A 27,079-nucleotide genomic window follows, 5' to 3' on the forward strand; every position below is an offset into this window, starting at 1 on the left:
ATTACAGGTTAAGGAATCCAATAATGCCATTTTGTAATTTGGGTGAAGTATCCCTAAGCAAGTGATTCTGTTCAATGCACATTGTACTATTTTATTCTCTATTCTGTTCTATTCTATTCTATTGTGACGAGCATACATTATTTTCCAACACCCAATTGTGAAGCACTGACCAACATCCCATCCCTTGAATCAAAATGAAGGATTTCGATAGTATGATCACAGTAGGCTTAAGCTACAATTCATGTTCATGCATTAGCCACTGTTCTTGCTGACATGCTCCCTTTCTAACAATGTTCACTCGTCGTTGTTTGATTGTAGGCTACTATTCGCTATTGACGTCGCTCTCACTTTGATATAGGGTGGTGTGTCGTTCAACGCACCGGATGAACTTGAGAAGCTGAACGGGAAACGATTTCTCCGTTTCTATTGTCCTACACTCCCGCAACCAAAGACTGTATACAACACTTATTGTGTAAGTAGTTCTTTATATTAGGATCTATTAATTAAGTATTACACATGCAATCAAAAAGTGTGTCGTTCAATCGAAATCAGTAACGTTAACGATCTACTTTATCGCAGTTGCGCAACAACGGTTGTTGTTACAATCTAACCACAGTCGGGACTTTTTGAACATGGCTGAACCAAGCGGCAAAAGATTGAAGACCAACCTGCCTAACTGTAAAACTCACCGAGCTTTTCTCGGGAGCAGAGTGAAACAGAATCTCCCAGCGGTCGTTGAGGAGAGTTTGTGCGGAGTATCTACATTGATTATGGAGGTCGCTTACATACTTGATGCACTGGTAAGGGCGACCCGACCATCTAGCAATAGGCTGCAACTGCAAGTTACTTGTTTACGAAATTCTATCAGGGTAAATTGAGATGGAGAGACGGGAGTAGGAGGGGAGATGGAGAGACAGGGGAGTAGGAGGGGAGACGGGGGAGTAGGAGGGGAGACAGGGGAGTAGGAGGGGAGATGGAGAGACAGGGGAGTAGGAGGGGAGACGGGGGAGTAGGAGGGGAGACGGGGGAGTAGGAGGGGAGATGGAGAGACAGGGGAGTAGGAGGAGAGACGGGGGAGTAGGCGGGGAGACGGGGGAGTAGGAGGGGAGACAGGGGAGTAGGAGGGGAGACGGAGAGACAGGGGAGTAGGAGGGGAGACGGGGGAGTAGGAGGAGAGACGGGGGAGTAGGAGGGGAGACAGGGGAGTAGGAGGGGAGACAGGGGAGTAGGAGGGGAGACAGGGGAGTAGGAGGGGAGACAGGGGAGTAGGAGGGGAGACAGGGGAGTAGGAGGAGAGACAGGGGAGTAGGAGGAGAGACGGGGGAGTAGGAGGGGAGACGGGGGAGTAGGAGGGGAGACGGGGGAGTAGGAGGGGAGACGGGGGAGTAGGAGGGGAGACGGGGGAGTAGGAGGGGAGACGGGGGAGTAGGAGGGGAGACGGGGGAGTAGGAGGGGAGACGGGGGAGTAGGAGGGGAGACGGGGGAGTAGGAGGGGAGACGGGGGAGTAGGAGGGGAGACGGGGGAGTAGGAGGAGAGACAGGGGAGTAGGAGGAGAGACAGGGGAGTAGGAGGGGAGACAGGGGAGTAGGAGGGGAGACAGGGGAGTAGGAGGGGAGACGGGGGAGTAGGAGGGGAGACGGGGGAGTAGGAGGAGAGACGGGGGAGTAGGAGGAGAGACGGGGGAGTAGGAGGGGAGACGGGGGAGTAGGAGGGGAGACGGGGGAGTAGGAGGAGAGACGGGGGAGTAGGAGGGGAGACGGGGGAGTAGGAGGGGAGACGGGGGAGTAGGAGGAGAGACAGGGGAGTAGGAGGGGAGATGGAGAGACAGGGGAGTAGGAGGGGAGACGGGGGAGTAGGAGGGGAGACGGGGGAGTAGGAGGGGAGACGGGGGAGTAGGAGGGGAGACAGGGGAGTAGGAGGGGAGACAGGGGAGTAGGAGGGGAGACAGGGGAGTAGGAGGGGAGACAGGGGAGTAGGAGGGGAGACGGGGGAGTAGGAGGGGAGACGGGGGAGTAGGAGGGGAGACAGGGGAGTAGGAGGGGAGACGGGGGAGTAGGAGGAGAGACAGGGGAGTAGGAGGGGAGATGGAGAGACAGGGGAGTAGGAGGGGAGACAGGGGAGTAGGAGGGGAGACGGGGGAGTAGGAGGGGAGATAGGGGAGTAGGAGAGGAGACGGGAGGTGGAGGGAAGATGGAGAAACATGGGGGAAGAGAGAAAGAGGATGGAGAGAGGAAAACAAATGGACATCATGAGTTGATTACGTTTACCAAGTAGCCTATGAGAGTCACAATATAAATAAAGTTGTATCCAATACAGCAATATACTATAACCTATTTGTACGTGGATCACTCTTACCTGAGTTACTCTGTATTGACTCTTCCAGGCCAAGATATTTGAGCAGGATGACATTGCCTTGCCAAGAGTGGCAGCGTTCTTCCATGAGCAGTCTGTGAACGAGCAGGCGAAGGCTGAGGCCATGATGGACTACCTGTCAGACAGAGGGGGACAGTACTGCAGTAAAGACATCCAGGTAAAGCTGCCCACTCATAGAAATAGAATGAACCTCCAGTACACCCATTATAGCATAGTTGACCCGAATGGAGACGCCCATTCTACATATTCTAATTCGGTGTGCCCACTGCCAGCGGAGAGGGGATGGGTTCCTAACTCTAGGCACTAAAGCAGGGTTTCCACTAGTTTCCCCAGCCACAAAGTCAAAATGATATTGGGAAAGAAATAAGCTTTTTGGTCTCAATTTAAGGTTAGGCATAAGTTTAGCAATGTGGTGAGAGTTGAGGTTAGGGTGGAGAATCAGATTTTAATAATAAAATGGTAGAAAGAGGCAGAGTTTATGACTGTGTCTGTGGTAACTTAGGGATGACCCTGAAGCAGGGCATGGAAAGGGAAATGGTGATACCCAGTCAGTTGTACAACTGAATGCATTCAACTGAGATGTCTTCCACATTTAACCCAACCCCTCTGAATCATTTTTGAATTTCATCTAGTAGAATTCGCTGCACAATATTGGGGAAGAGAGTCCGCTTCAGGTCCATGTGTGTTTGACAGCAACTGATAATCAGCTGATTTTTGAAGTTCAACATGTAGCCTAGATGTAGTGGGCTCACATGAACTAGCTAGCTAACTTGGCTGGTTCATTGTTGCCCATGCGAGGAAGTTAGACTAGCAAGACTTTTAGCTAGCTAGCCTAGTATAGGACATTGCTGTGAAGTAGCAGAGAGAACACTATGACTTGGGTGGCTGGACCCTTTGACAATTTTTAGGGCCTTCCTCTGGTCCCGCCTTGTATAGAGGTCCTGGATGACAGTGAGCTCGGCCCCAGTGATGTACTGGGCCGTAGGCACTAGCCTCTGTAGTGCCTTGCGGTCAGATGCCAAGCAGGTGCCATACCAATCGGTGATGCAGCCAGTAAAGATGCTCTCAATGGTGCAGCTGTAGAACTTTTTGAGGATCTGAAGGCCCATGCCAAATCTTTTCAGGGGGAGTTGTCGTGCCCCCTTCACGACTGTGTTGGCGTGTTTGGACCATGATAGAACGTTAGTGATGTGGACACCAAGGAACTTGCTAACTTAGCTGGTTCATTGTTGCCCATGAAAGGAAGTTAGGCTAGCAAGCATTTTAGCCAGCTAGCTTAGTCTAGGACATCAAAAACTACAAGCGTGTGTACTACTGTATGACAGTCATAGACTGTTTTGCCAACATGAATTAGAGATGGATGGCATTGGTGTTCATCTACTCTACAAGTAGGGTCAAAAACATGTTTTTCTAATTGCGCACGCACACAGAAATCAGTACCATGGAGAGCCACATGATATTTATTTAATGTTGATTGGACTGAATTGTTTTTGCTATCTTTTAAGTTTGTTTTCACTGTATTAGACAAAGCATATACGGTATAATCTAGTTGATTTGAGGATGTTTAAGTTGAAATAGTGCTGGAATAGTAGGCAGTGCTCCTGTTTCTGGGTGCTGACTTGCTGTGGTTCTAAATCAGTAGTTGCTTACTAAACTGTCAAACATTAACTTCATTGAGCATGTTGTGGGTGAAAATGTTTGTTATACATACAATATTTGTTTTGTCTACTTCACCGGATGTTGCTTCCGGTTTTGTGATGAATCATAACACCTATGTGAGAATGCTGATCATTGACTACAGCTCCATGTTCAACACCATAGTGCCTTCAAAGTTCATCACTAAGCTAAGGACCCTGGGACTTAACACCTCGCTCTGCAACTGGATTCTGGACTTGCTGACGGGCCGCCCCCAGGTGGTAAGGGTAAGCAACAACACATCTGCCACGCTGATAATCAACACGGGGGCCCCCCAGGGGTATGTGCTTAGTCCCCTCCTGTACTCCCTGTTCACCCATGACTGCGTGGCCAAGCACGACTCCAACACCATCATTAAGTTTGCTGACGACACTACGGTGGTAGACCTGATCACCGACAACGATGAGATAGCCTATAGGGAGGAGGTCAGAGACCTGGCAGTATGGTGCCTGGACAACAACCTCTCCCTCAACGTGATCAAGACAAAGGAGATGATCGTGGACTACAGGAAAAGGAGGACCGAGCACGCCCCATTCTCATCAACGGGGCTGTAGTGGAGCAGGTTGAGAGCTTCAAGTTCCTTGGTGTCCACATCACCAACAAACTATCATGATCCAAACACTCCAAGACAGAAGTGAAGAGGGCACGACAATGCCTTTTCCCCCTCAGGAGACTGAAAAGATTTGGCCTGGGTCCTCAGATCCTCAAAAAGTTCTCCAGCTGCACCATCAAGGAGCTGGTTGCATCACTGCCTGGTATGGCAATTGCTCAGCTTCTGACCACAAGACACTACAGAGGGTAGTGCGTACAGCCCAGTACATCACTGGGGCTAAGTTGCCTGCCATCCAGGACTTCTACACCAGGCGGTGTCAGAGAATGGCCCTAAAAATTGTCAAAGAGCCCAGCCACCCCAGTCATAGACTGTTCTCTCTACTACCGCATTTCAAGCCGTACACAAGTGCTAAGTCTAGGACAAAATGGCTCCTCAACAGTTTTTACCCCCAAGCCATAAGACTCCTGAACAGGTAATCAAATGGCTACCCAGACTATTTGTATTGTGTGCCCCCCCCCGCCCCCTCTTTTACGCTGCTGCTACTCTGTTTATCATACATGCATAGTCACTTTAACTATACATTCATGTACATACTACATCAATTGGCCCGACCAACCAGTGCTCCTGCACATTGGCTAACTGGACTATCTGCATTGTGTCCCACCACCCGCCAGCCTGACTAGCCTCGCTACTTCTATAGCCTCACGACTGTATATAGCCTCAGTACTGTTATTTTTCACTGTCTTTTTACCGTTTTATTTCTTTACTTACCTATTGTTCACCTAATACATTTTTTGCACTATTGGTTAGAGCCTGTAAGTAAGCATTTCACTGTAAGGTCTACACCTGTTGTATTTGGCGCGCGTGACAAATAAACTTTGATTTGATTTGAGATGTTACCCCACTCTTCCACCAAGGCACCTGCAAGTTCCCGGACATTTCTGGGGGAATGGCCCTAGCCCTCACCCTCCGAGCCAACAGGTCCCAGATGTGCTCAATGGGATTGAGATACGGGCTCTTCGCTGGTCATGGCAGAACACGGACATTCCTGTCTTGCAGGAAATCACGCACAGAACGAGCAGTATGGCTGGTGGCATTGTCATGCTGGAGGGACATGTCAGAATGAGCCTGCAGAAAGGGTACCACATGAGGGAGGAGGATGTCTTCCCTGTAACACACAGCATTGAGATTGCCTGCAATGACAACAAGCTCTGTCCAATTGCGCGTTCCTGGTGTAACTCGGCAGTGGCTGGTGCCATCCTGTACCTGTCCCGCAGCTGTGATGTTCGGTTGTACCAATCCAGTGCAGGTGTTGTTACATGTGTTTTGCCACTGCAAGCACGAACAGCTGTCCGTCCTGTCTCCCTGTATCGCTGTCTTAGGCATCTCACAGTAAGGACATTGCCATTTATTGCCCTGGACACATCTGCAGTTCTCATGCCTCCTTGCAGCATGCTTAAGGCACGTTCACGCAGATGAGCAGGGACCCTGGGCATCTTTCTTTTGTTTTTTTCAGAGTCAGTAGAAAGGCCTATTTAATGTGCAAAGTTTTCATAACTGTGACCTTAATTGCCTACCGTCTGTAAGCTGTTAGTGTCTTAACGACCGTTCCACAGGTGCATGTTCATTAATTGTTTATGGTTCATTGAACAAGCATGGGAAACAGTGTTTAAACCCTTTAAAATGAAGATCTGTAAAGTTATCTGGATTTTTACAAATGATCTTTGAAAGACAGGGTCCTGAAAAAGGGACGTTATTTTGTTGTTGCTGAGTTTATGAACTAATTTCTGTGCATCAATTTCTTCGTGAATTTTGCACATTGCTTGAAAGCATTAAAAAAATACAGAAAATATCCAAAATACATAATAAATTAAATATAAAGCATCAGACACACCAAGGATACTGTTCTTAGTAGCTCTGTGCTTCATCAATCTACCTGATTTTGATGACTGTTGGACAAAATAAAGATGTTAATTTTCTTGTAATGATTTTTGTATAAAAACAATCTTAATTTACAGCTCAATTTTCGCAAATTCTAAATTTGCGATTAATCATGACAAATCCTGTGATTAACTCAATGTTTTTATCATTTGACAGCCCTAGTATGAACATGATATCACAAATAAGTGTGATACAATTACTGTAGTAACTCTGAGCAAATACATAGATCAGGATCTACAAGTCCTTACTCTGCACTAATGCTACATGCAACTATACAGTATATGAATGGTATAAAGCATCAGACACACCAAGGATACTGTTCTTAGTAGCTCTGCCGAAAGTGTCTGCAGTCAACTTTTTGTTGTTCACATAGCACAGCTCAACTCAACTCCAGAACACAAGTTGGCAGTCCCTTTCTTAAGATATGTTTGGCTTGTGCCTGTTGTAGATAACTACGGTTAGGTAGCTAGCAAGCTCAATTCCAATGGGAACAAATGAGGGGGGGGGGGGCAGAGCAGAGCAGAGCCAACCATGAGCTAGCAAGAGCCTATTGGTGCGTCCTGGCATGTATTTTGCCTGTTTCCTTTAGGGAACGCCTACGCAGAGAATTGCAAGTGTGCAGTAACTCAATTCGCCTGTGCACTCCTTCTAAACAACGCCATTTTTGTCCATTTCAGCAAATAGTAAAGTTGACAAAACTTAGTCCTCTCTGTTCGTAACATATTCTAGTTTTGGGAACTGAAAACTGTATTGAGAACATTTGCAGAATGTCGGCCAAAATCCATCTCGTTCCATTTTTTCCCATTGCCGGGCGCAACGGACTTCCTCTCAGCACCATATTTGGTAGTGAGTGGAAACACCAAGCAGCTGCATGACATTTATACATCTAGTGAAATATCTGTATCATTGTTCTATCTGTGCTAATGTTGTTGCTAGCTAGCCAGATGGCCACAACTACATAACTAGCAACATTATAATTCAATCACAATGGATTCATTTTTTAATTAAGCAGGCTGCCTGTTAGCTTCTGAGAGTCAGTGGAGCAGCTAGCAAGCTATGTTGTGCTAACTGTTTAACAAATGTTAGCTAGCAAGCGAACTGGCACTGACCGTATGGGATAATGGAGAATTGCTAGATAGCTAGCTTGGTAAAGCATTTAGTTTTGTGTGCATTGTGCTACATACCACCCCATTCATTTCATATGAAGTGTGTGTGACTGCCTGGCTCAGTTAGCAAGCTAACGTTAGCTAGCTAGCTAATGAGCAAGTGCACATTATCAAACTCAAGCTATATGTAAAATATGTAAAGACTTGCTATAGGAAAAAAAGTATAATGCAGCCTTGTTTTAGTTAGAACAATTCTGATGAAAAGGCTGCGGATTACACCTGGAAAATTGCTTTCTGATTGACTCACAGCCAAGTAGAAATGGAAGGTTCTTCGGTACCAGGTCGGTACGTAGCAGGTACGTATTGTGTTTTTTCAAGAGAAGGAACGGCCTCCTATTGTGCAACCTATTGGCCGTCAGTTTTCTCAGTGTGTCTGACATCTAACAATTAATGGCACGCTGCCTGTCAAGATTAACGGCAACCTTAACGTAAACTCACTCACTTTTGTACATCGCCTTGGTCCGTACAATTTACCTTATTTTTGCGCCCAAAAAACGTAATACTTCCAGATCAACTGTAATATCAATACCAATGGGAAGGGGAGAAATTGTGCTTTACAACAAAATGAATGACGAAACCTTCATGATGCCCATCTCTACATAATTCAAGAAGGCAATGAGCTCCTTCGGGTCTTTAAAAAAAATGTTGGGTGGGAAGCGAAGGCTACGAAGTGATCTTGAAAGAGGGAAATATGTTGTGTGAAGAAACGGGTTTTTTCACCCGATTTGTCCAACTAATCAACTTTAAAATGTAAATAAAACAAAGTTTATGTAATGTCTCATCATATACCTGTTTGAAGGTTTGTGTCAAATTTGAAGAGGGATTTAAGGCTGCGCTAACATTAGCCTCACAAGTGAGCTGCAGCTGTGCTGGCTTTTGAGTGTCACGATGGCTTGCAGTAATGACGTGGGGAAAAAATGCAACTGGCACCCTAGTCAAGAAATATTAGTTTAATATTAGCAATAATTATATTAATTTAGACAAAAATAAGGAAGTTGTCTTACAAGTGTATATGGTTAAGCATGATTTTAATCTGTGAGAGAAGGGCTACCCCTGATGGAAAGAGGCTGTATGGCACAAAATGAGTTGCAAATGCGCTCTGTACGTTACTAGTGATGATCACGATGTAACGTACAGCGTCAGAGGGGTCAGCTTTTTAAAATATTTTCTCCAATACTGTTAGTATTACCATGTTAATCAACACTGACTTGAAACGTAGTTCACACCCTGAATTTTGATGCCAACACATCTTTTACAGTCCCATTCGTTTTCATTGCAGTCTCGTTTGAATGTCGCGGTTATGCACATTTGTACGGAATGGGGTGAGTTTACGTTAATTATTCCTAAAGTCCTTGTGTTGCAACGTAATACCTATAGGATCTGCTACATACCTTTCAGAGATGGTGTTTTGGTTGGTGTTGGGGCCCCTTGGGGCTAGAAATAAGGGGTTGTGAGTGGACTGGACAGGTTAGGGAAATCTGAGGCCAAGGGGGATGGGGGGGGTTAAACCCTAACCTTGGGGCTTTGCCTGGGGCTCAGGCCTAATGCCTGCCAGGGTGTACATTTCCCCAGAGTTCCGGAAAATTGGGGAGATTAATGCGCAGGCGGAAGGACAGTGCATTAATTGTGTTTCCAGATGTACGGGGTGACGTTGCCACTTTAGTTTTTCTTTCTGCCTCCTCTAGTTTTACGAGTCATGTAAAATAGAACCTGTGTGTGGGACTGCTAAGGTGTCCATCATCAGCAATTTGGAACACCTTGTTATCCATTTGATCAGTGAGGGCAAATGATATGTCCTGAACAAGTCTATTTGCCAGTTCTAATATTAAAATGTGTATTCAATTCTGCAATAATAGATGACTTTGGTTGAAGTTTGGAAAAAAACTTGTCAGTAAAGGCCATTTTTTTTCCCTCTTATTTTTTTACATATATTTTTTTAACAGTTTGGACAGATTCATTTTCATAAAGATTATAGCTAAAATAGGAGGGATGTAGTGTTTTCAGATTTTAAGAAACTATTAAATTGGGCGACCTGACCAAATTCACATAAAGAATGTGAGTTATACAGTTGCTTGCGAAAGTATTCACCCCCCTTGGCATTTTTCCTATTTTGTTGCCTTACAACCTGGAATTAAAATAGATTTTTTGGGGGGGGTTTGTATAATTTGATTTACACAACATGCATACCACTTTAAAGATGCATAATGTTTTTTTTATTGTGAAACAAACAAGAAATAAGACAAAAAAACAGAACTTGAGAGTGCATAACTATTCACCCCCCCAAAGTCAATACTTTGCAGAGCCACATTTTGTAGCAATTACAGCTGCAAATCTCTTGGGGTATGTCTCTAAGCTTGGCACATCTAGCCACTGGGATGTTTTCCCATTCAAGGCAAAACTGCTCCAGCTCCTTCAAGTTGGTTCTGCTGGTGTACAGCAATCTATAAGTCATACCACAGATTCTCAATTGGATTGAGGTCTGGGATTTGACTAGGCCATTCCAAGACATTTAAATATTTCCCCTTAAAACCTCTTAGCGTCCCCTGAGACGTCTGCGTCCCACCCAGCCATCAGGAAATGCAAATGCGCTACGCTAAATGCTAATAGCACTCGTTAAAACTCAAACGTTCATTAAAACACACATGCAGGGTACTGAATTAAAGCTACACTCGTTGTGAATCTAGCAAACAAGTCAGATTATTAAAATGCTTTTCGGCGAAAGCATGAGAAGCTATTATCTGATAGCATGCAACACCCCGAAATACCTGAATGCGACGTAAACAAAATAATTAGCTTAGCCGGCGCTACACAAATAGCAGAAATAAAATATAAAACTTTCATTACCTTTGACGATCTTCTTTGTTGGCACTCCTATATGTCCCATAAACATCACTATTGGGTCTTTTTTTAGATTAAATCAGTCCATATATACCCAAAATATCCATCTATGGAAACTGTGTGATTCAGAAAAAAACTGTTTCAAAACGCTACGTCATTTTTTTAAATAAAAAAAGTCGACGATAAACTTTCACAAAACACTTCGAAATACTTTTGTAATCCAACTTTAGGTATTAGTAAACGTTAATAATCTATCAAATTGATCACGGGGCGATGTGTATTCAATAGCTCCACGTCTTCAAATCATGTTCCGAAATCTCTCTTCCAAAACTTCCTGTCGGAGACCGGATGGAAAGTGGTCTCTCTTCTTCGTTTGACCAAGAAACAAAAATCCAGGCAATTGACAAGACTGGCAACATCGTGTGGAAGCTGTAGGACTTGCAATCTCAGCCCCATTTAATTTGGTCTCCCATAGATAATACATGCAAGTGGCGCACTGATATTTTTTCCAGTTTTCAGTGATCAGTTTTTCTTGCGCTTTTCGATGAAACACACGCTCTGTTATAGTCACAGCCGTGATTTAACCAGTTTTAGAAACGTGAGAGTGTTTTCTATCCACACATACTAATCATATACTATATTCCTGGCATGAGTAGCAGGACGCTGAAATGTTGCGCGATTTTTAACTGAATGTTCGAAAAAGTAGGGGGTAGGCTTAACAGGTTTTAAACCCCTCGAGTGTAGCTTTAGCAGTATGCTTAGGGTCATTGTCCTGCTGGAAGGTGAACCTCTGTCACAGTCTCAAATCTCTGGAAGACTGAAACAGATTTCCCTCAAGAATTCCCCTGTATTTAGCGACATCCATCATTCCTTCAATTCTGGCAAGTTTCCCAGTTCCTGCTGATGGAAAAACATCCCCCGCAGCATGATGCTGCCACCACCATGCTTCACTGTGGAGATGGTATTCTTGGGGTGATAAGAGGTGTTGGGTTTGGCGTCTTCCTTGATGGCCAAAAAGCTACATTTTTGTCTCATCTGACCAGAGTACCTTCTTCCTTATGTTTGGGGAGTCTCCCACATGCCTTTTGGCGAACACCAAACGTGTTTGCTTATTTTTTTCTTTAAGCAATGTTTTTTTCTGGCCACTCTTCTGTAAAGCCCAGCTCTGTGGAGTGTATGGCTTAAAGTGGTCCTATGGACAGATACTCCAATCTCCGCTGTGGGGCTTTGCAGCTCCTTAAGGGTTATCTTTGGTCTCTTTGTTGCCTCTCTGATTAATGCCCTCCTTACCTGGTCCATGAGTTTTGGTGGGCGGCCCTCTCTTGGCAGGTTTGTTGTGTTGCCATATTCTTTCAATTTTTTAATAATGGATTTAATGGCTCTGTGGGATGTTCAAAGTTTCAGATTTTTTTTATTTTTATAACCCAACCCTGATCTGTACTTCTGCACAACTTTGTCCCTGACCTATGTGGAGAGCTCCTTGGTCTTCATGGTGCCGCTTGCTTGGTGGTGCTGCTTGCTTGGTGGTGTTGCAGACTCTAGGGCCTTTCAGAACAGGTGTGTGTATATATACTGAGATCATGTGACAGATCATGTGACACTTAGATAGCACACAGTTGGACTTTATTTAACTAATTATGTGATTTATGAAGGTAATTGGTTGCACCAGATTTTATTTAGGGTCTTTGTAGCAAAGGAGGTGAATACATATGCATGCACAACTTTTCTTTTTTTTCTTTTTTGTAGATTTTTTTAAAACAAGTACATTTTTTTCACTTCACCAATTTGGACTATTTTGTGTATGTCCAATATATGAAATCCAAATAAACATCCATTTAAATTACAGGTTGTAATGCAACAAAATAGGAAAAATGCCAAGGGGGTGAATACTTTTACAAGGCACTGTACATCTGTCATTCTCATTAAAAGCAACAGAAACAGAAACAGTAGATCTGTTCAAAGTTCATTCTCATTAAAAGCAACAGAAACAGAAACAGTAGATCTGTTCAAAGTTCATTCTCATTAACAGCAACAGAAACAGTAGATCTGTTCAAAGTTCATTCTCATTAAAAGCAACAGAAACAGAAACAGTAGATCTGTTCAAAGTTCTCTATTTCTATGCTTCCCGTTCTTAAGTTTCGTTTTTGCATCTTTTACTTTCGGTTTTGTACACCAGCTTCAAACAACTGAAAATACAATATTTGTTGTTATTTAAATATATTTCACAGCGGTTTAGATGGTAAAATTATTATCTACACTGGGCATTGCTTGTTTTGTCACAAACTGAAATTAGGCAAACTATTAGAATTTTAGGAAATGGTGGAACGATTTTAGAGTACTGTTACAAGAAAAAAAATAGTTATCCTTCAAGTTATCCTTCAATGCTGTCTATGTAACATTTAGGTTATTTAGCAGACGTTTTATCCATTCTAATGGCGGTCTTTGTGTGTGTGTGTGTGTGTGTGTGTGTGTGCTGTCTTTCTCACCCAGAGGCCTGGCTGTGAGGAGGTGTATGCCGTGATCCCAGCCCTGGAGCTGATGCTGGGCCAGTGGAAGGAGGAGATGGCCGTGATGGTGGAGCTCAGCCAGTTGTCCAAGGAGCACAGCGACCCGCACTCCGCCAGTGTGATCAAGAGCCGCTTCCTGGGGCCGCTGGTGCCCCGTGTCAAACTGCTGGGAGACCTGCTGACCAACGCACGTAGGGTGGGCTGCACCAGCGACCGCTCGGGGGGCTTCGGGGAGTACCTCATCGACCAGCTGCAGGAGGAGTTGACCAACGTCTCCAGTAGATAAATCACTCAGTAGTTTATATTAAAGAAAACTACTTTGCGAGTTCGACTCTCAAAACAAGCCTCTCCTGTCAGTATTTTATGGCCACCTATATTGTATTATAGCTTGTCTGTAAGGCCAATGTATTGTAGAAGACACTCCCTATTCCTACATAACTTGCTAGCTCCTCAATAGAAATGATTGAAACTGAAAAAACAAGGGGAATCATTTGAGGCGTATGGCTTAGTTACAACTAGGTTTATTTGGAACCAAGCTGTAGCACTTCTTCTTAATTCCTGTTTGCATTTCTGCACAATTTGTTTAAATGTTTGGTGTGTTCGAGAGAGGGCAACATCTTGAATCCAGAATAAAAAGAATGAATACATATATTATGCACTAGATTTGGGCATTTAAAAGGACACAGCCTCATTGTATCATGTTCAGTGCCTTTGGAAAGTATTCAGACCCCTTGACTTTTTCAACATTTTGTTAGGTTACAGCCTTATTCTAAAATGTATTACATCGTTTTCCCCCTCAATCTACACATAATACACGATAATGACAAAGCAAAAACAGTTTTTTTGAAATGTTTGCTAATTTATTCAAAATAAAAAACAGATCACATTTACATAAGTATTCAGACCCTTTGCTCAGTACTTTGTTTAAGCACATTTGGCAACGATTTCAGCCTCGACTCTTCTTGGGTATGACGCTAAAAGCTTAGCACAGCTATATTTGGGTAGTTTCTCCATTTCTTCTCTGACGATCCTCTCAAGCTCTATCAGGTTGCATGGGGAGCTTTGCTGCACAGCTATTTTCAGTTCTCTCCAGAGATGTTCGATCGGGTTAAAGTCCTGGCTCTGGCTGGGCCACTCAAGGACATTCAGAGACTTGTGCTGAAGCAACTCCTGCATTCTCTTGGCTGTGTGCTTAGGGTCATTGTCCTGTTGGAAGGTGAATCTTCACCCCAGTCTGAGGTCCTGAGCACTCTGGAGCAGGTTTTCATGAAGGATTCCTATGTACTTTGCTCTCTTCATCTTTGCCTAGATCCTGACTAGTCTCCCAGACCCTCCCTCTGAAAAACATCCCCAAAGCATGATGCTGCCACCACCAGGCTTCACAATAGGGATGGTTCCAGGTTTCCTCCAGATGTGACACTTGGCATTCAGGTCAAAGAGCTAAATCTTGGTTTCATCAGGCCAGAGAATCTTGTTTCTCATGATCTGAGAGTCTTTAGGTGCCTTTTTGGCAAACTCCAAGCGGGCTGTCATGCTTTTTACTGAGGAGTGGCTTCCGTCTGGTCACTCTACCATAAAGTGCTGCAGAGATGGTTGTCCTTCTGGAAGGTTCTCCCATCCCCATAGAGGAGCTCTAGAGCTCTGTCAGAGTGACCATCGGGTTCTTAGTCACCTCCATAACCAAGACCCTTATCCTCAGATTGCTCAGTTTGGCCGGGCGGCCAGCTCTAGGAAGAGTCTTGGTGGTTCCAAACTTCTTACATTTAAGAATGATGGAGGCCTCTGTGTTCTTGGGGACCTTCAATGCTGCAGAAATGTTTTGGTACCCTTCCTCAGATCTGTGCCTCGACACAATCCTGTCCCGGATCTACGGACAATTCCTTCGACGTCATGGCTTGGTTTTTGCTCTGACACACAGAAATAAACGCAAATGAAACCAGGTGTGAAAAGAATCACAGACAAAACAAACAGAAAAGGAAAAAGGGATCGGTGGCGGCTAGTAAACCGGCAACGCCGAGCACCGCCCGAACAGGGTGGAGGAGTTACCCTCGGTACAGGGTAGAGGAGTTACCCTCGGTACAGGGTAGAGGAGTTACCCTCGGTACAGGGTAGAGGAGTTACCCTCGGTAGAAGTCGTGACAGCCACTGTATTTTTGGAGACCCTCAATGCTGCAGAAATGTTTTGGTACCCTTCCACAGGTCTGTGCCTCAACACAATCCGGTCTCTGAGCTCTACGGACAATTCCTTCAACTTCATTGATTGATTGTTGCTCTGACATGCACTATCAACTGTGGGACCTCATATAGAAATCATGTCCAATCAGTTGAATTTACCACAGGTGGACTTCAATCAAGTTGTAGAAACATCTCAAGGTTGATCAATAGAAACTGGATGCACCTGAGCTCAATTTTGAGTCCCATAGCAAAGGGTCTGAATACTGTTTTTTTAGTGGATTCAATTTGAAAACATTTCTAAAAACTTGTGTTCACTCATTATGGGGTGTTTTGTGTAGATTGCTGAGGAAATATTTGTATTTAATCCATTTTAGAGTAAGGCTGTAAAATGACAAATGTGGAAAAAGTCAAGGGGTCTGAATTCTTCCCGAAGGCACTGTATGTATTCCATGAGCAAAGTTGAGACATGTTGTCATAATGTGGTGTTGCATGAATTGAGAGATAACAATGTGACAATCAAAGCTGAAGGCAAAGTACTTGAAATACTGTTAATATCTGGATTGACACACCTCGCTATGTTATATGGCTTATAATGGTATTTCTGTATTCAGTATTTTACAAAGAGGTCACTCTCATAAGAAATTATGGGTTGATGTATAATGGGATATTGTTTGGGATTGGTCTCATCTGTACACTTTATGTTTCTACAAAACCTATTGCCTTTACCTACTATACAGATCAAATATACACTGTCCCTCTTCATCACATACAGTACAATGTTACAACAATATATCTACCTTTCAAAATAAAGTTTTTGATAAATTTCTGAACGGTCTCTTTTTCTCTATGGTGCTTGATTTAACACTTTCAAGTAATATTTGTGTTCATAGTGACTTCAGTGTCCTGATTTGTCAAAAGATTCTTATTGATTCGCTGATCCTCAACACAGGGGCCCCACAAGGGTGGGTGCTCAGCCCCCTCCAGTACTCCCTGTTCACCCAGGACTGCGTGGCCATGCACAACTCCAACTCAATCATCAAGTTTGTAGACGACACAACAGTAGTAGGCCTGATTACCAATAATGACAAGACAGCATACGGGGAGGAGGTGAGGGCCCTGGGAGAGTGGTGCCAGGAAAATAATCTATCACTCAAAGGAGATGATCGTGGACTTCAGGAAACAGCAGAGGGAGCATTCCCCTATCCACATCGATGTTACCGCAGTGGAGAAGGTGGAAAGCTTCAAAGTCCTCGGTATACACATCACTGACAATCTGAAATTGTTAATCAAGGACGTCAACCACCCGAGCTGTGGCCTGTTCACCCCTCTATCATCCAGAAGGCGAGGTCAGTACAACTGCATCAAAGCTGGGACCGAGAGACTGAAAAACAGCTTCTATCTGAAGGCCATCAGACTGTTAAATAGCCATCACTAGCTGGCTACCACCCGGTTACTCAACCCTGCACCATAGATGCTGCTGCCCTATATACATAGACTTGCAATCACTGGCCACTTTAATAATGGAACACGAGTCACTTTAGTAATGTTTGAATAATGTTTACATACTTCTTTACTCATCTCATATGTACAGTTGAAGTCGGAAGTTTACATACACTTAGGTTGGAGTCATTAAAAATCGTTTTTCAACCAATCCATACATTTCTTGTTAACGATCTATAGTTTTGGCAAGTCGGTTAGGACATCTACTTTGTGCATGATACAAGTAATTTTTCCAACAATTGTTTACAGATTATTTCACTTATAATTCACTGAATCCCAATTCCAGTGAGACAGTAGTTTACATACACTAAGTTGACTGTGCCTTTAAACAGCTTGGAAAATTCCAGAAAATTATGTTATGACTTTAGAAGCTTCTGATAGGCTAATTGACATTATTTGAGTCAATTGAAGGTGTAGCTGTGGATGTATTTCAAGGCCTACCTTCAAACTCAGTGCCTCTTTGCTTGACATCATGGGAAAATCAAAATAAATCATCCAAGTCCTAAGAATAAAAATTGTAGACCTCCACAAGTCTGGTTCATCGTTGGGAGCAATTTCCAAATGCCTGAAGGTACCACGTTCATCTGTACAAACAATAGTACGCAAGTATAAACACCATGGGACCACGCAGCCGTCATACCGCTCAGGAAGAAGAAGCGTTCTGTCTCCTAGAGATGAACGTACTTTGTGTGAAAAGTGTAAATCAATCCCAGAACAACAGCAAAGGATCTTGTGTAGATGCTGGAGGAAACAGGTACAAAATATCTTATATCCACAGTAAAACAAGTCCTATATCGACATAATCTGAAAGGCTGCTTCGCAAGGAAGAAGCCACTGCTCTAAAACAGCAATGAAAAGCCAGACTCCGGTTTGCAACAGCACATGGGGACAAATATCGTACTTTTTGGAGAAATGTCCTCTGGTCTGATGAAACAAAAATAGAACTGTTTGGCCATAATGACCATCGTTATGTTTGGAGGAAAAAGGGGGATGCTTGCTAGCCGAAGAACACCATCCCAACTGTGAAGCCCGGGGGTGGCAGCATCATGTTGTAGGGGTGCTTTGCTGCAGGAGGGACTGGTGCACTTCACAAAATAGATGGCGTCATGAGGCAGGAAAATGATGTGGATATATTGAAGCAACATCTCAAGACATCAGGAAGTTAAATCTTGGTCACAAATGGGTCTTGCAAATGGACAATGACCCCAAGCATACTTCCAAAGTTGTTGCAAATTGGCTTAAGGACAACAAAGTCAAGGTATTAGAGTGGCCATCACAATGCCCTGACCTCAATCCCATAGACAATTTGTGGGCAGAACTGAAAAAGTGTGTGCGAGCAAGGAGGCCTACAAACCTGACTCAGTTACACCAGCTCTGTCAGGAGGAACGGGCCAAAATTCACCCAACCTATTGTGGAAAGCTGGTGGTGGAAGGCTACCCAAAACGTTTGACCCAAGTGAAACTATTTAAAGGCAATGCTACCAAATACTAATTGAGTGTATGTAAACTTCTGACCCACTGCGAATGTGATGATTGAAATAAAAGCGGAAATTAATAATTCTCTCTCCTATTATTCTGACATTTCACATTCTTAAAATAAATTGGTGATCCTAACTGACCTCAGACAGGGAATTTTTTCTAGGATGAAATGTCAGGAATTGTGAAAAACTGAGTTTAAATGTATTTGGCTAAGGTGTATGTAAACTCCCGACTTCAACTGAATATACCATGTTTATATGTTCTTATATATTTATATATTTCTTAATTCTATTATTTTACTTTTAGATGTGTCTGTATTGTTGTGAATCATTTTTAGATACTACTGCACTTTTGGAGCTAGGAACATAAGTATTTCACTACACCCGCACATAACATTTGCTAAATAGATGCATGTGACCAATACAATTTGATTTGATTTGATATTTGGAGGAGTTTTGCATGGGTTGCCAACACTGCTTTAGTCAACTCACTATCGCCATCTAGTGATTCTCACCTATAACATAATATTGTCCGGTTTTCAAGAAGTAGGCGTATAGTGGCCTCATATTCTCCAATAGACCTGCCTAAAAAAATATACACTTTAGATAGCAGCAGCATTTACAGCCAAGAGAGCATTTTGTATTTAGAAAAGTACATTGTGTGCCTGATTAATTCTAAAGCAGCATGCACATTGGATAATGAATATATCTGAGGGCTATAGATTAGAATAATAAATTGGTGGATGCTTATATTTGTCCTGTTTCACACCTGAATTAAAAAAATATATCTAATATCCGAACTCCACATGAGACATCCTTGGATAGTGGGGTCACGACCAGGGTCAGCCATTATCAACAGCAGCCCTGGAGCTATTAGGGTTAAGTGCCTTGCTCAAGGGCACATCAACATATGTATTTATTAATTTTTGTTGGCTTGGGTATTCAAACTATCAACATTTTGGCTACTTGCCTAATGCTGCAACCGCTATAGGCTAACTGCCACTGCCGAAAGTAATAGTGTGTGCAAGAGAATAACTGCTGATATCATTAGGCCAACTTGTGTTCAGAAACTCTTAGAAACAAATTGTTGTAACATTTGAGCCAATAGGCTATAGGGACATTAGAGAAACTTGTGCATAATAGAATGATATATTTAGACAGGTTATGGCTATATGAAAGGGAATATAATAGAATTAGCCGATTTTATTTATTCCAGAAGGAACTTCAGCAACAGCATAACATTCTAGTAATAGGACCAGATAGAATCATACCAATAATACAACTAAGCACCAAAATATAAAAATGTAATCTGTAAATTATATTTATGAAAAACGAATGAAAAGTGAATTGATTGCTGTGATTTATTTTTCTCTAGTATCAGAGCTTTTTAAAATATCAGTATGACTGTTTTCAAACGAATAATAGGCCTCGATCTCTATGTTATTATAGGGACAGTTATGAGAAATTGTTCACTAATTAGCGTGAAGTTGTAAACCCCTCCCTATGCACCCATTCCGCGCGATCATTGGCCAATCAAGGGGGCTGTCAGAAATGCAGAGCACGCCCCTAACTCTAACACCAAGGATAAAAGCTTGTTCGATCCACAGCATCAGCAACAGTTTGCAGGGTGCATTAGGATAGAGGTTGGGGAAAGTTATTAACCACATTCCTACACTAAAACCTAACCATAATTTTAAGGATACTTTTACTTTTTTGCTCAAAGTTTCTGGTAACCTAGAACGTTTGTAAAAATACAGAGCCAGGAGAACAATTGTTACAAAGTTGGTCTTGGCATTTGACACTGAGATAGAGATGGAGTTGTCGGATATTTCGTTCCCTATCACCTCTGCTGATGACTTTTATGACGACCCGTGCTTCAACACCAGCGACATGCATTTTTTCGAAGACATGGACCCCCGGTTAGTTCATGTTGGTCTCCTCAAGCCAGACGACCATCATCATAACGAAGACGAGCACATCAGGGCCCCAAGCGGGCATCACCAAGCCGGTAGGTGCCTCCTCTGGGCATGCAAAGCCTGCAAGAGGAAAACCACGAACACTGACCGGAGGAAGGCTGCTACCATGCGGGAGAGGAGGAGACTGGGCAAGGTCAACGACGCCTTCGAGAACCTGAAGAGATGTACGTCGAACAACCCCAATCAGAGGCTTCCAAAGGTGGAGATCCTGAGAAATGCCATCAGCTACATCGAGTCTCTGCAGTCTCTGCTCAGGGGCCAGGACGGCGAAAACTACTACCCTTCGCTGGAGCACTACAACGGGGACTCTGACGCATCCAGCCCACGGTCCAACTGCTCTGATGGAATGGTGAGTTGGTGCATCTTGACCTCAGTGTCTATGGGCATGTCCACTGGATTTCGATCGTTCTTTATTACATAAAATGTATACATACATTTAGTAGACCTATTCCATTTTATTTGTATATATTATTTTGGATTGAGGTCTATAGTATGATATGTTGATTTGTAGGTCTTTGGTTTGACATATCATTCCACAAGTTGACAGAACACAATATGTGATATTGTATTGCTCGAATTCTTAATAATGTCATCTTTTTTTTTTATCCAGATGGACTATAATGCCCCGACGTGCACGTCCGCAAGACGAAGCAGCTATGAAAGCTCTTATTTTGCGGAGACTCCAAATGGTACGTTTCTATTTAGTTGTATATTATTGTGACTTGTTATAGGCCCAGACCTTTATTATACGGTTTTAAAATAACGTTTTATTCAGCAGCAGCTCTTCTTCTGTAGCCCAAAGTTCAAGACTCAAGACAGACAGCATTTGACATTTAGACAATGCTACTAGTTCATTGTTGTCTCTGATGTATTGTTCACCTTTGTTACTACAGCTGATGCCAGAAGCAAAAAGAACGCAGTCATCTCCAGCTTGGATTGTCTATCCAGCATCGTGGAGAGAATCTCAACAGACACGTCCGCGTGCACTATGTTATCAGTTCAGGAGGGTAGCCCCTGCTCTCCCCAAGAGGGATCTATCCTGAGCGAGACAGGGGCAACCGTGCCGTCGCCGACCAAGTGCCCACAGCCCTCCCATGACCCCATCTACCAAGTGCTATGAAAAGACAGTGATAGTATATGGCTACATTCATGTAAATGAAGAAAACAACGAACGGACAGGGTTGCAGAATGTGGCTGTACTATAAGAATATGATGGCAAAGTTGCCTTTCCAGTCGTTAATAGAACGTTTTAAATTCTTTGAAATTCAATCATTGGCATCCCATGGGTCACGTTTTATAAGAAATAATTTACCGATTTATTTATGTACATGTAATCGTATATGAAATATTTGACCACTTTCTTTCCCTTGCCATTTTAATTGTTTATGACAATAGAGGACCATTTTTGTATAGGTCTATGTGTAAATAAGAGGTGAAACGAAAAAAAAAGGTTTTTAATGTATTTAATGTTGCCTGTTTATATTCAGGGGCGCGTGGTTGGTTTGTTGTGAGAAATGTTTAACTTTATATTTATACATCTTAAAATTTGTGAAAGTCGTTCGATGTTATTATAAATAAATGACTATGGCTATTTATACAAAACATGATTCATCATTTACTCTATTGCGTTGCCAAGATAACTGAATGCGTTTTTAACCTGAGGAACAAAGATTATAATGACGTATTGAAATTCTAAAATATCTTCAAAATGCTGAAGCATATTATACTGTATTAAGCACATAATATTAGGCCTATTGTACATTTGATAATTTCTCGCGATGTATACTGGATCCACATAATAATAAAATAAAAAATAATAATTCACATCCATTTGATTGCAAAATAAAAACGAAATAGAGGACACAATAGCATATGATCAGACATAAATTATTTTTTATACTTACTCCATGTCATAGGCCTATCATATGTAACGTCTCAACGCATTAACTATGCTGGAAAGATTATAGTTTCTAAAGTATTCATGTTTCTCCCAAGCGGAAGACAACTGCATTGGAGCAGATTTATTAAAAAAAATCCCTGTCGGCCTATATATTAAAAAACACCTAACTCTACAAGATACACACTACTCCTTTCCACAACAGCAGCAATTACACATTCCAAGGGTACATCTTGAGGTTTTAGTAAGATCTTTCAGATACAAAGGCCCAACTGGGCTCCCAAGTGGCGCAGAGGTCTAAGGCACTGCATCTCAGTGCTAGAGGCGTCACTACAGACACCAAGGGCTTTATCACAACCGGCGGTGATTGGGAGTCCCATAGGGCGGTGCACAATTGGCTCAGCGTCGTCCGCGTTTGGCCGGTGTAGGCGGTCATTGTAAATAATAATTTGTCCTTAACTGACTTGCCTAGTTACATACCAAAATAAAATGTAAAAACTGACTGGAACAATGTACCTATAGAAATCAGGGCATTACACAGTGCATTTAACTAATAAAAACATCTGCATGTGAAGATGTATATATATATATATATATTATAGGTATTTCGTTTTATTAGTCGTATTAGTAGATGTAGCAGTAGTTTTTATTAGTAGGACTAGTAGTAATTGTAAAACTTTGGTTTATACTGTTAATGTAGGTTTGTATTATTATTGTTATTATTGTTATTATTGTTATTTTTTATTCGGATACTTGAAAACGAGATGGTGCATCTCAAGAGATTTGATACTGCAAAATGTCAAATGAATAAATACATAAACTGATAGGCTATGGCCTAAATGAAACACATCTAATGACCCAAATTACTTACCAATAAGACATGAACTGTTGCCATAAAATAATCTGTCTAAAACCTTATTTATATAAGAGAGGTTAATTTAAGCGATATTAGGCCTATCAACTCAGGGCCGAATACTTATTACTATGCAACTCCAACTGTAGCATGTTTCATTAAAACAAAATTGTGTATAGCAGTAACACACCATTTATAATTATCACAAGGGGTTTCACTTTTGCAATTCACAAAAATAAATAGACAGACACTATATGCCTAGTCTATAGCCTAAAAAAACTATTTTAACACATGCATGTTTTTCTGTGTCTGACATTTAACTTTACAAATATAAATCAGTCCACAAAGCAAAAACAACATTGGGCCCGATATGGTCTATATTTCTAACACTATAGCCAATTAGGATAAATATCATTTGATGGAAAAGGATTATGAGCTGTGTGAACATAGTTGTTTTTGCCTTTATTTGTTGTCTTGTCCAAAAGTGAACGAGAGTAAACATCTTGAACAGAAGTGAAAGGGACAATGAGTCTCTTTTTTAGCTGACAAGTGTGCAAAGTGAGTTGCTACCAATAGTATTATTATTAGTAATTCTATTTCTATGAGTACAGTAGATCCACCGTCAGGACCGAAAATATCCCTTGAACATTGAGAGAGCAACAGCGTCATCATGAGTTCACATTGTGTACTGCAGTTGCAGAAGCCCGGAATTTTTGAAGCAACAGATATTAATATATTAACGTCTACATTCGTTTTTGTCACGTGAATTATATTACAGACACATTCATGCATACTTTTAAATGATATTAGGTGAGCTAAAGATCAAATAAAAATAAGTAAAGCATTTTCTTTAAAGTACATTCCTAATGAAAATAACGTGCTTTTTACTCCATACATTTTCCCTGATACCCAAAAGTGCTCATTACATTTTGAATGCTTGACAGGACAGGAAAAGGGTCCAATTCACGCACTTACCACGAGAACAACCCTAGTACTGCCTCTGATATTTACTTTTAATACTTAAGTATATTTTAGCAATTACATTTACTTTTGATTCTTTAGTATATTTTAAACCAAATACCCTTATATTTTACTCAATTATTACTTTACTGGGTGACTTTCACTTTTACTTCAGTCATTTTCTATTAAGGTATCTTTACTTTTACTCAAGTATGACAATTGGATACTTTTTCCACCACTGCTCAATGGCCAATAAATAGTAACATCAGCAATGCAGGCTTTAAACCATTGGATGTAACCTAATCGAGCATGGGCTGGAAGGTATTGGCTGTCTGAGCCAAGCCCCTTCGACATGTGGCGGTGAGTAATCTCTACCTAAAATGTCTGTATTTAAATACAGACATATATTTTTTTATACTTTTACTTCGCTCCATTTTGAAGGAAAATAATGTTATGTTTTACCCCATACATTTTCCCTGACACCCAAAATTATTCGCTACTTTTTGAATGCTTAGCAGGACAGAAATGGTCAAATTCTCTTATCAAGAGAGAACATCCCTGGTCATCCCGACTGCCTCTGATTTGTTGGACTAACTAAACACAAATGCTTCCTTTGTAAATTATGTCTGAGTGTTGGAGTGTGCCCCTGGCTATCCTTACATTTAAAAAACAAGAAATTTGTGCCATCGGGTTTGCTTAATATAAGGAATGTGAAAATACTTTTACTTTTGATACTTAAGTATTTAGCAATGACATTTACTTTTGATAGTTAAGTATATTTAAAACAAAATACTTTTAGATTTTTAATCAAGTAATATTTTACTGGGTGACTTTCCCTTTTATTTGAGTAATTTTCTGTTCAAATATCTTTTTATTTCAGTATGACAATGTAGTACTTTTTTCACCACTGCAACTGGGAACTAGGAAAAATATGAGGTCAAATCATGACGTCAAGGATCTTCAGATCGGAAAGTCGGAGCTCTAGAAAGAGGCCCGAGTCACTGAGTTTGAATTCCGAGTTGGATTACTGTTCAAAACTATTTTCCCAGTTTCTCTGAGTTCCCAGTTGTCTTGGACGCGACATTAATGCTCAGAGGAAAATGGCAGGGTATTCTATGGAACGCGGTTTGGGTCTTAAGGCACGTGGTCAAACGCAATCTTTTTAATGCTACGTGTGTAAAGTAAACAGGTGCATGCGTTAAATTAACGTGTGCGCGCGTGCAAATGTGCGTGGAGGTGGTCCAACATGTGCTAAATAAACGTCTACAAGTGGTCCTGCACATTAATGCCAACAGCGGCTAAATATACACATACACAAGCGAATTTAACGCATTCTTTAATATGCTAATTTTACTAGCCAATTTCCCTAGCTCCTCCTTTCAACCAGATTTCACAGTTTGAAGGAACATCCTTTCCCACTGCATTGCAAGCAGATTATGAACACCTTTACAAGGTAACGGTTTTGTCTTTGAAAATTGTTGTTACTGAATCATAAAGTTTATCAGCTAGTTCACAGTGGAATGATCTGTTTCTCATCACTGGCTATAAAATTCAGCTAACATTAATCTAGCACCAGGATCAGCAGTGCTTAGTGTAACGGATGTGAAACGGCTAGCTTAGTTAGCTAAATAGCGTTTCAATCGGTGACATCACTACTTGAAGTAGTGGTTCCCCTTGCAAGGGCTGCGGCTTTTGTGGAGTGATGGGTAATGATGCTTCGTGGGTGACTGTTGTTGATGTGTTTTTTTGTTTTAGATTCTGTCTCTCACAGTTGAAGTGTACCTATGATACAAATTACAGACCTCTACATGATTTGTAAGTAGGAAAACCTGCAAAATCGGCAGTGTATCAAATACTTGTTCTCCCCACTGTATATTGCCATAAACAAACGTGTCTTTGTTGGTGTAAAAGTGTAACTCGCCTTGAGCGTTGCAAGAAAGGCATTTTTGCCAAACAGGTCCCTCAAATATTGCAGAGGAATGGATGGCACTCATTAACAGCCGGAGAAATTCTCTTGAGGGGTCCACCCTCATCAGCTGCCCCTTTTCCGTCAGCGTCCCTAAAAACCATGTCTATTTTTGCCTCCGGATTAAAGCGGGCTCTCTTAAAGCCTGTCATTGCACAATCATAAACATTGTCCCTCATCACGTTAATTTGGTTGGCATCTCATTAACTTCAGCAGTGTTTGGAGGTCAACATTAAAAAAAGAAACATTCAAAATAACAAAGCTCAGATACTTCCCACAATTCATCTGTAATAACAAGACATTTAATTATATACAGGGATGATTTGCTTATTGTCATCACCAACATCAACAGAAGAGTCTGGTGAAGGTGGACGATAAGCCTCAGTGAATGTTGGATCAAATCAAATCAAATCAATTTATATAGCCCTTCGTACATCAGCTGATATCTCAAAGTGCTGTACAGAAACCCAGCCTAAAACCCCAAACAGCAAGCAATGCAGGTGTAGAAGCACGGTGGCTAGGAAAAACTCCCTAGAAAGGCCAAAACCTAGGAAGAAACCTAGAGAGGAACCAGGCTATGTGGGGTGGCCAATCCTCTTCTGGCTGTGCCCGGGTGGAGATTATAACAGAACATGGCCAAGATGTTCAAATGTTCATAAATGACCACTATGGTCGTATAATAATAATAAGGCAGAACAGTTGAAACTGGAGCAGCAGCACAGTCAGATGGACTGGGGACAGCAAGGAGTCATCATGTCAGGTAGTCCTTGGGCATGGTCCTAGGGCTCAGGTCCGCCGAGAGAGAGAGAGAAAAAAGAGAGAATTAGAGAGAGCATATGTGGGGTGGCCAGTCCTCTTCTGGCTGTGCCGGGTGGAGATTAAAACAGAACATGGCCAAGATGTTCAAATGTTCATAAATGATCAGCATGTTCGAATAATAAGAAGGCAGAACAGTTGAAACTGGAGCAGCAGCACGGCCAGGTTGATTGGCCGGTGGGAGTCCACAGGAAGTGGTATAGGTGGAGGGGGGCTGCCACAAGAAGTTGTGCAGAAGATGGGGGGCCACAGGAATGGGGGCTGCCACAAGTGTAGCCTCGTTTGTAGAAGTAGTCTGTAAAAGGTCATTTAAAGACTTATACATTTAGAAAACATGGAGAAAGCAAAAAAGCTTTCCAACATAATGTGACTGCGTTCTGAAAA

At 42.1% G+C, this 27,079-nt stretch overlaps 2 protein-coding genes across 3 annotated transcripts; both read left to right on the forward strand.

Moving 5' to 3' along the window:
* Window positions 1-214: 214 nt before the first annotated feature.
* LOC109867337 (ferritin, heavy subunit-like) lies at window positions 215-16,076 on the forward strand. Of its 2 annotated transcripts, XM_020456450.2 has the most exons (4): window positions 215-472; window positions 580-800; window positions 2,385-2,531; window positions 13,058-16,076. In XM_020456450.2, exons 2-4 carry the CDS (start codon window positions 633-635, stop codon window positions 13,358-13,360), a joined length of 618 nt encoding a protein of 205 aa, XP_020312039.1. In that variant the 5' UTR covers window positions 215-472; window positions 580-632; the 3' UTR covers window positions 13,361-16,076. The 2 variants fall into 2 exon arrangements, with proteins under 2 accessions (XP_020312039.1, XP_020312038.1); XM_020456449.2 differs by having other exon boundaries at window positions 252-800.
* Window positions 16,077-19,850: 3,774 nt separating this feature from the next.
* myod1 (myogenic differentiation 1) lies at window positions 19,851-21,805 on the forward strand. The gene is made up of 3 exons (XM_020456309.1): window positions 19,851-20,552; window positions 20,814-20,892; window positions 21,097-21,805. The coding sequence occupies exons 1-3, from the start codon at window positions 20,040-20,042 to the stop codon at window positions 21,321-21,323; spliced, it is 819 nt and encodes a 272-aa protein (XP_020311898.1). The 5' UTR covers window positions 19,851-20,039; the 3' UTR covers window positions 21,324-21,805.
* Window positions 21,806-27,079: the final 5,274 nt, after the last annotated feature.

Source organism: Oncorhynchus kisutch, linkage group LG22 (genome assembly GCF_002021735.2).
Source record: "Oncorhynchus kisutch isolate 150728-3 linkage group LG22, Okis_V2, whole genome shotgun sequence".
Lineage (NCBI taxonomy): Eukaryota > Metazoa > Chordata > Actinopteri > Salmoniformes > Salmonidae > Oncorhynchus > Oncorhynchus kisutch.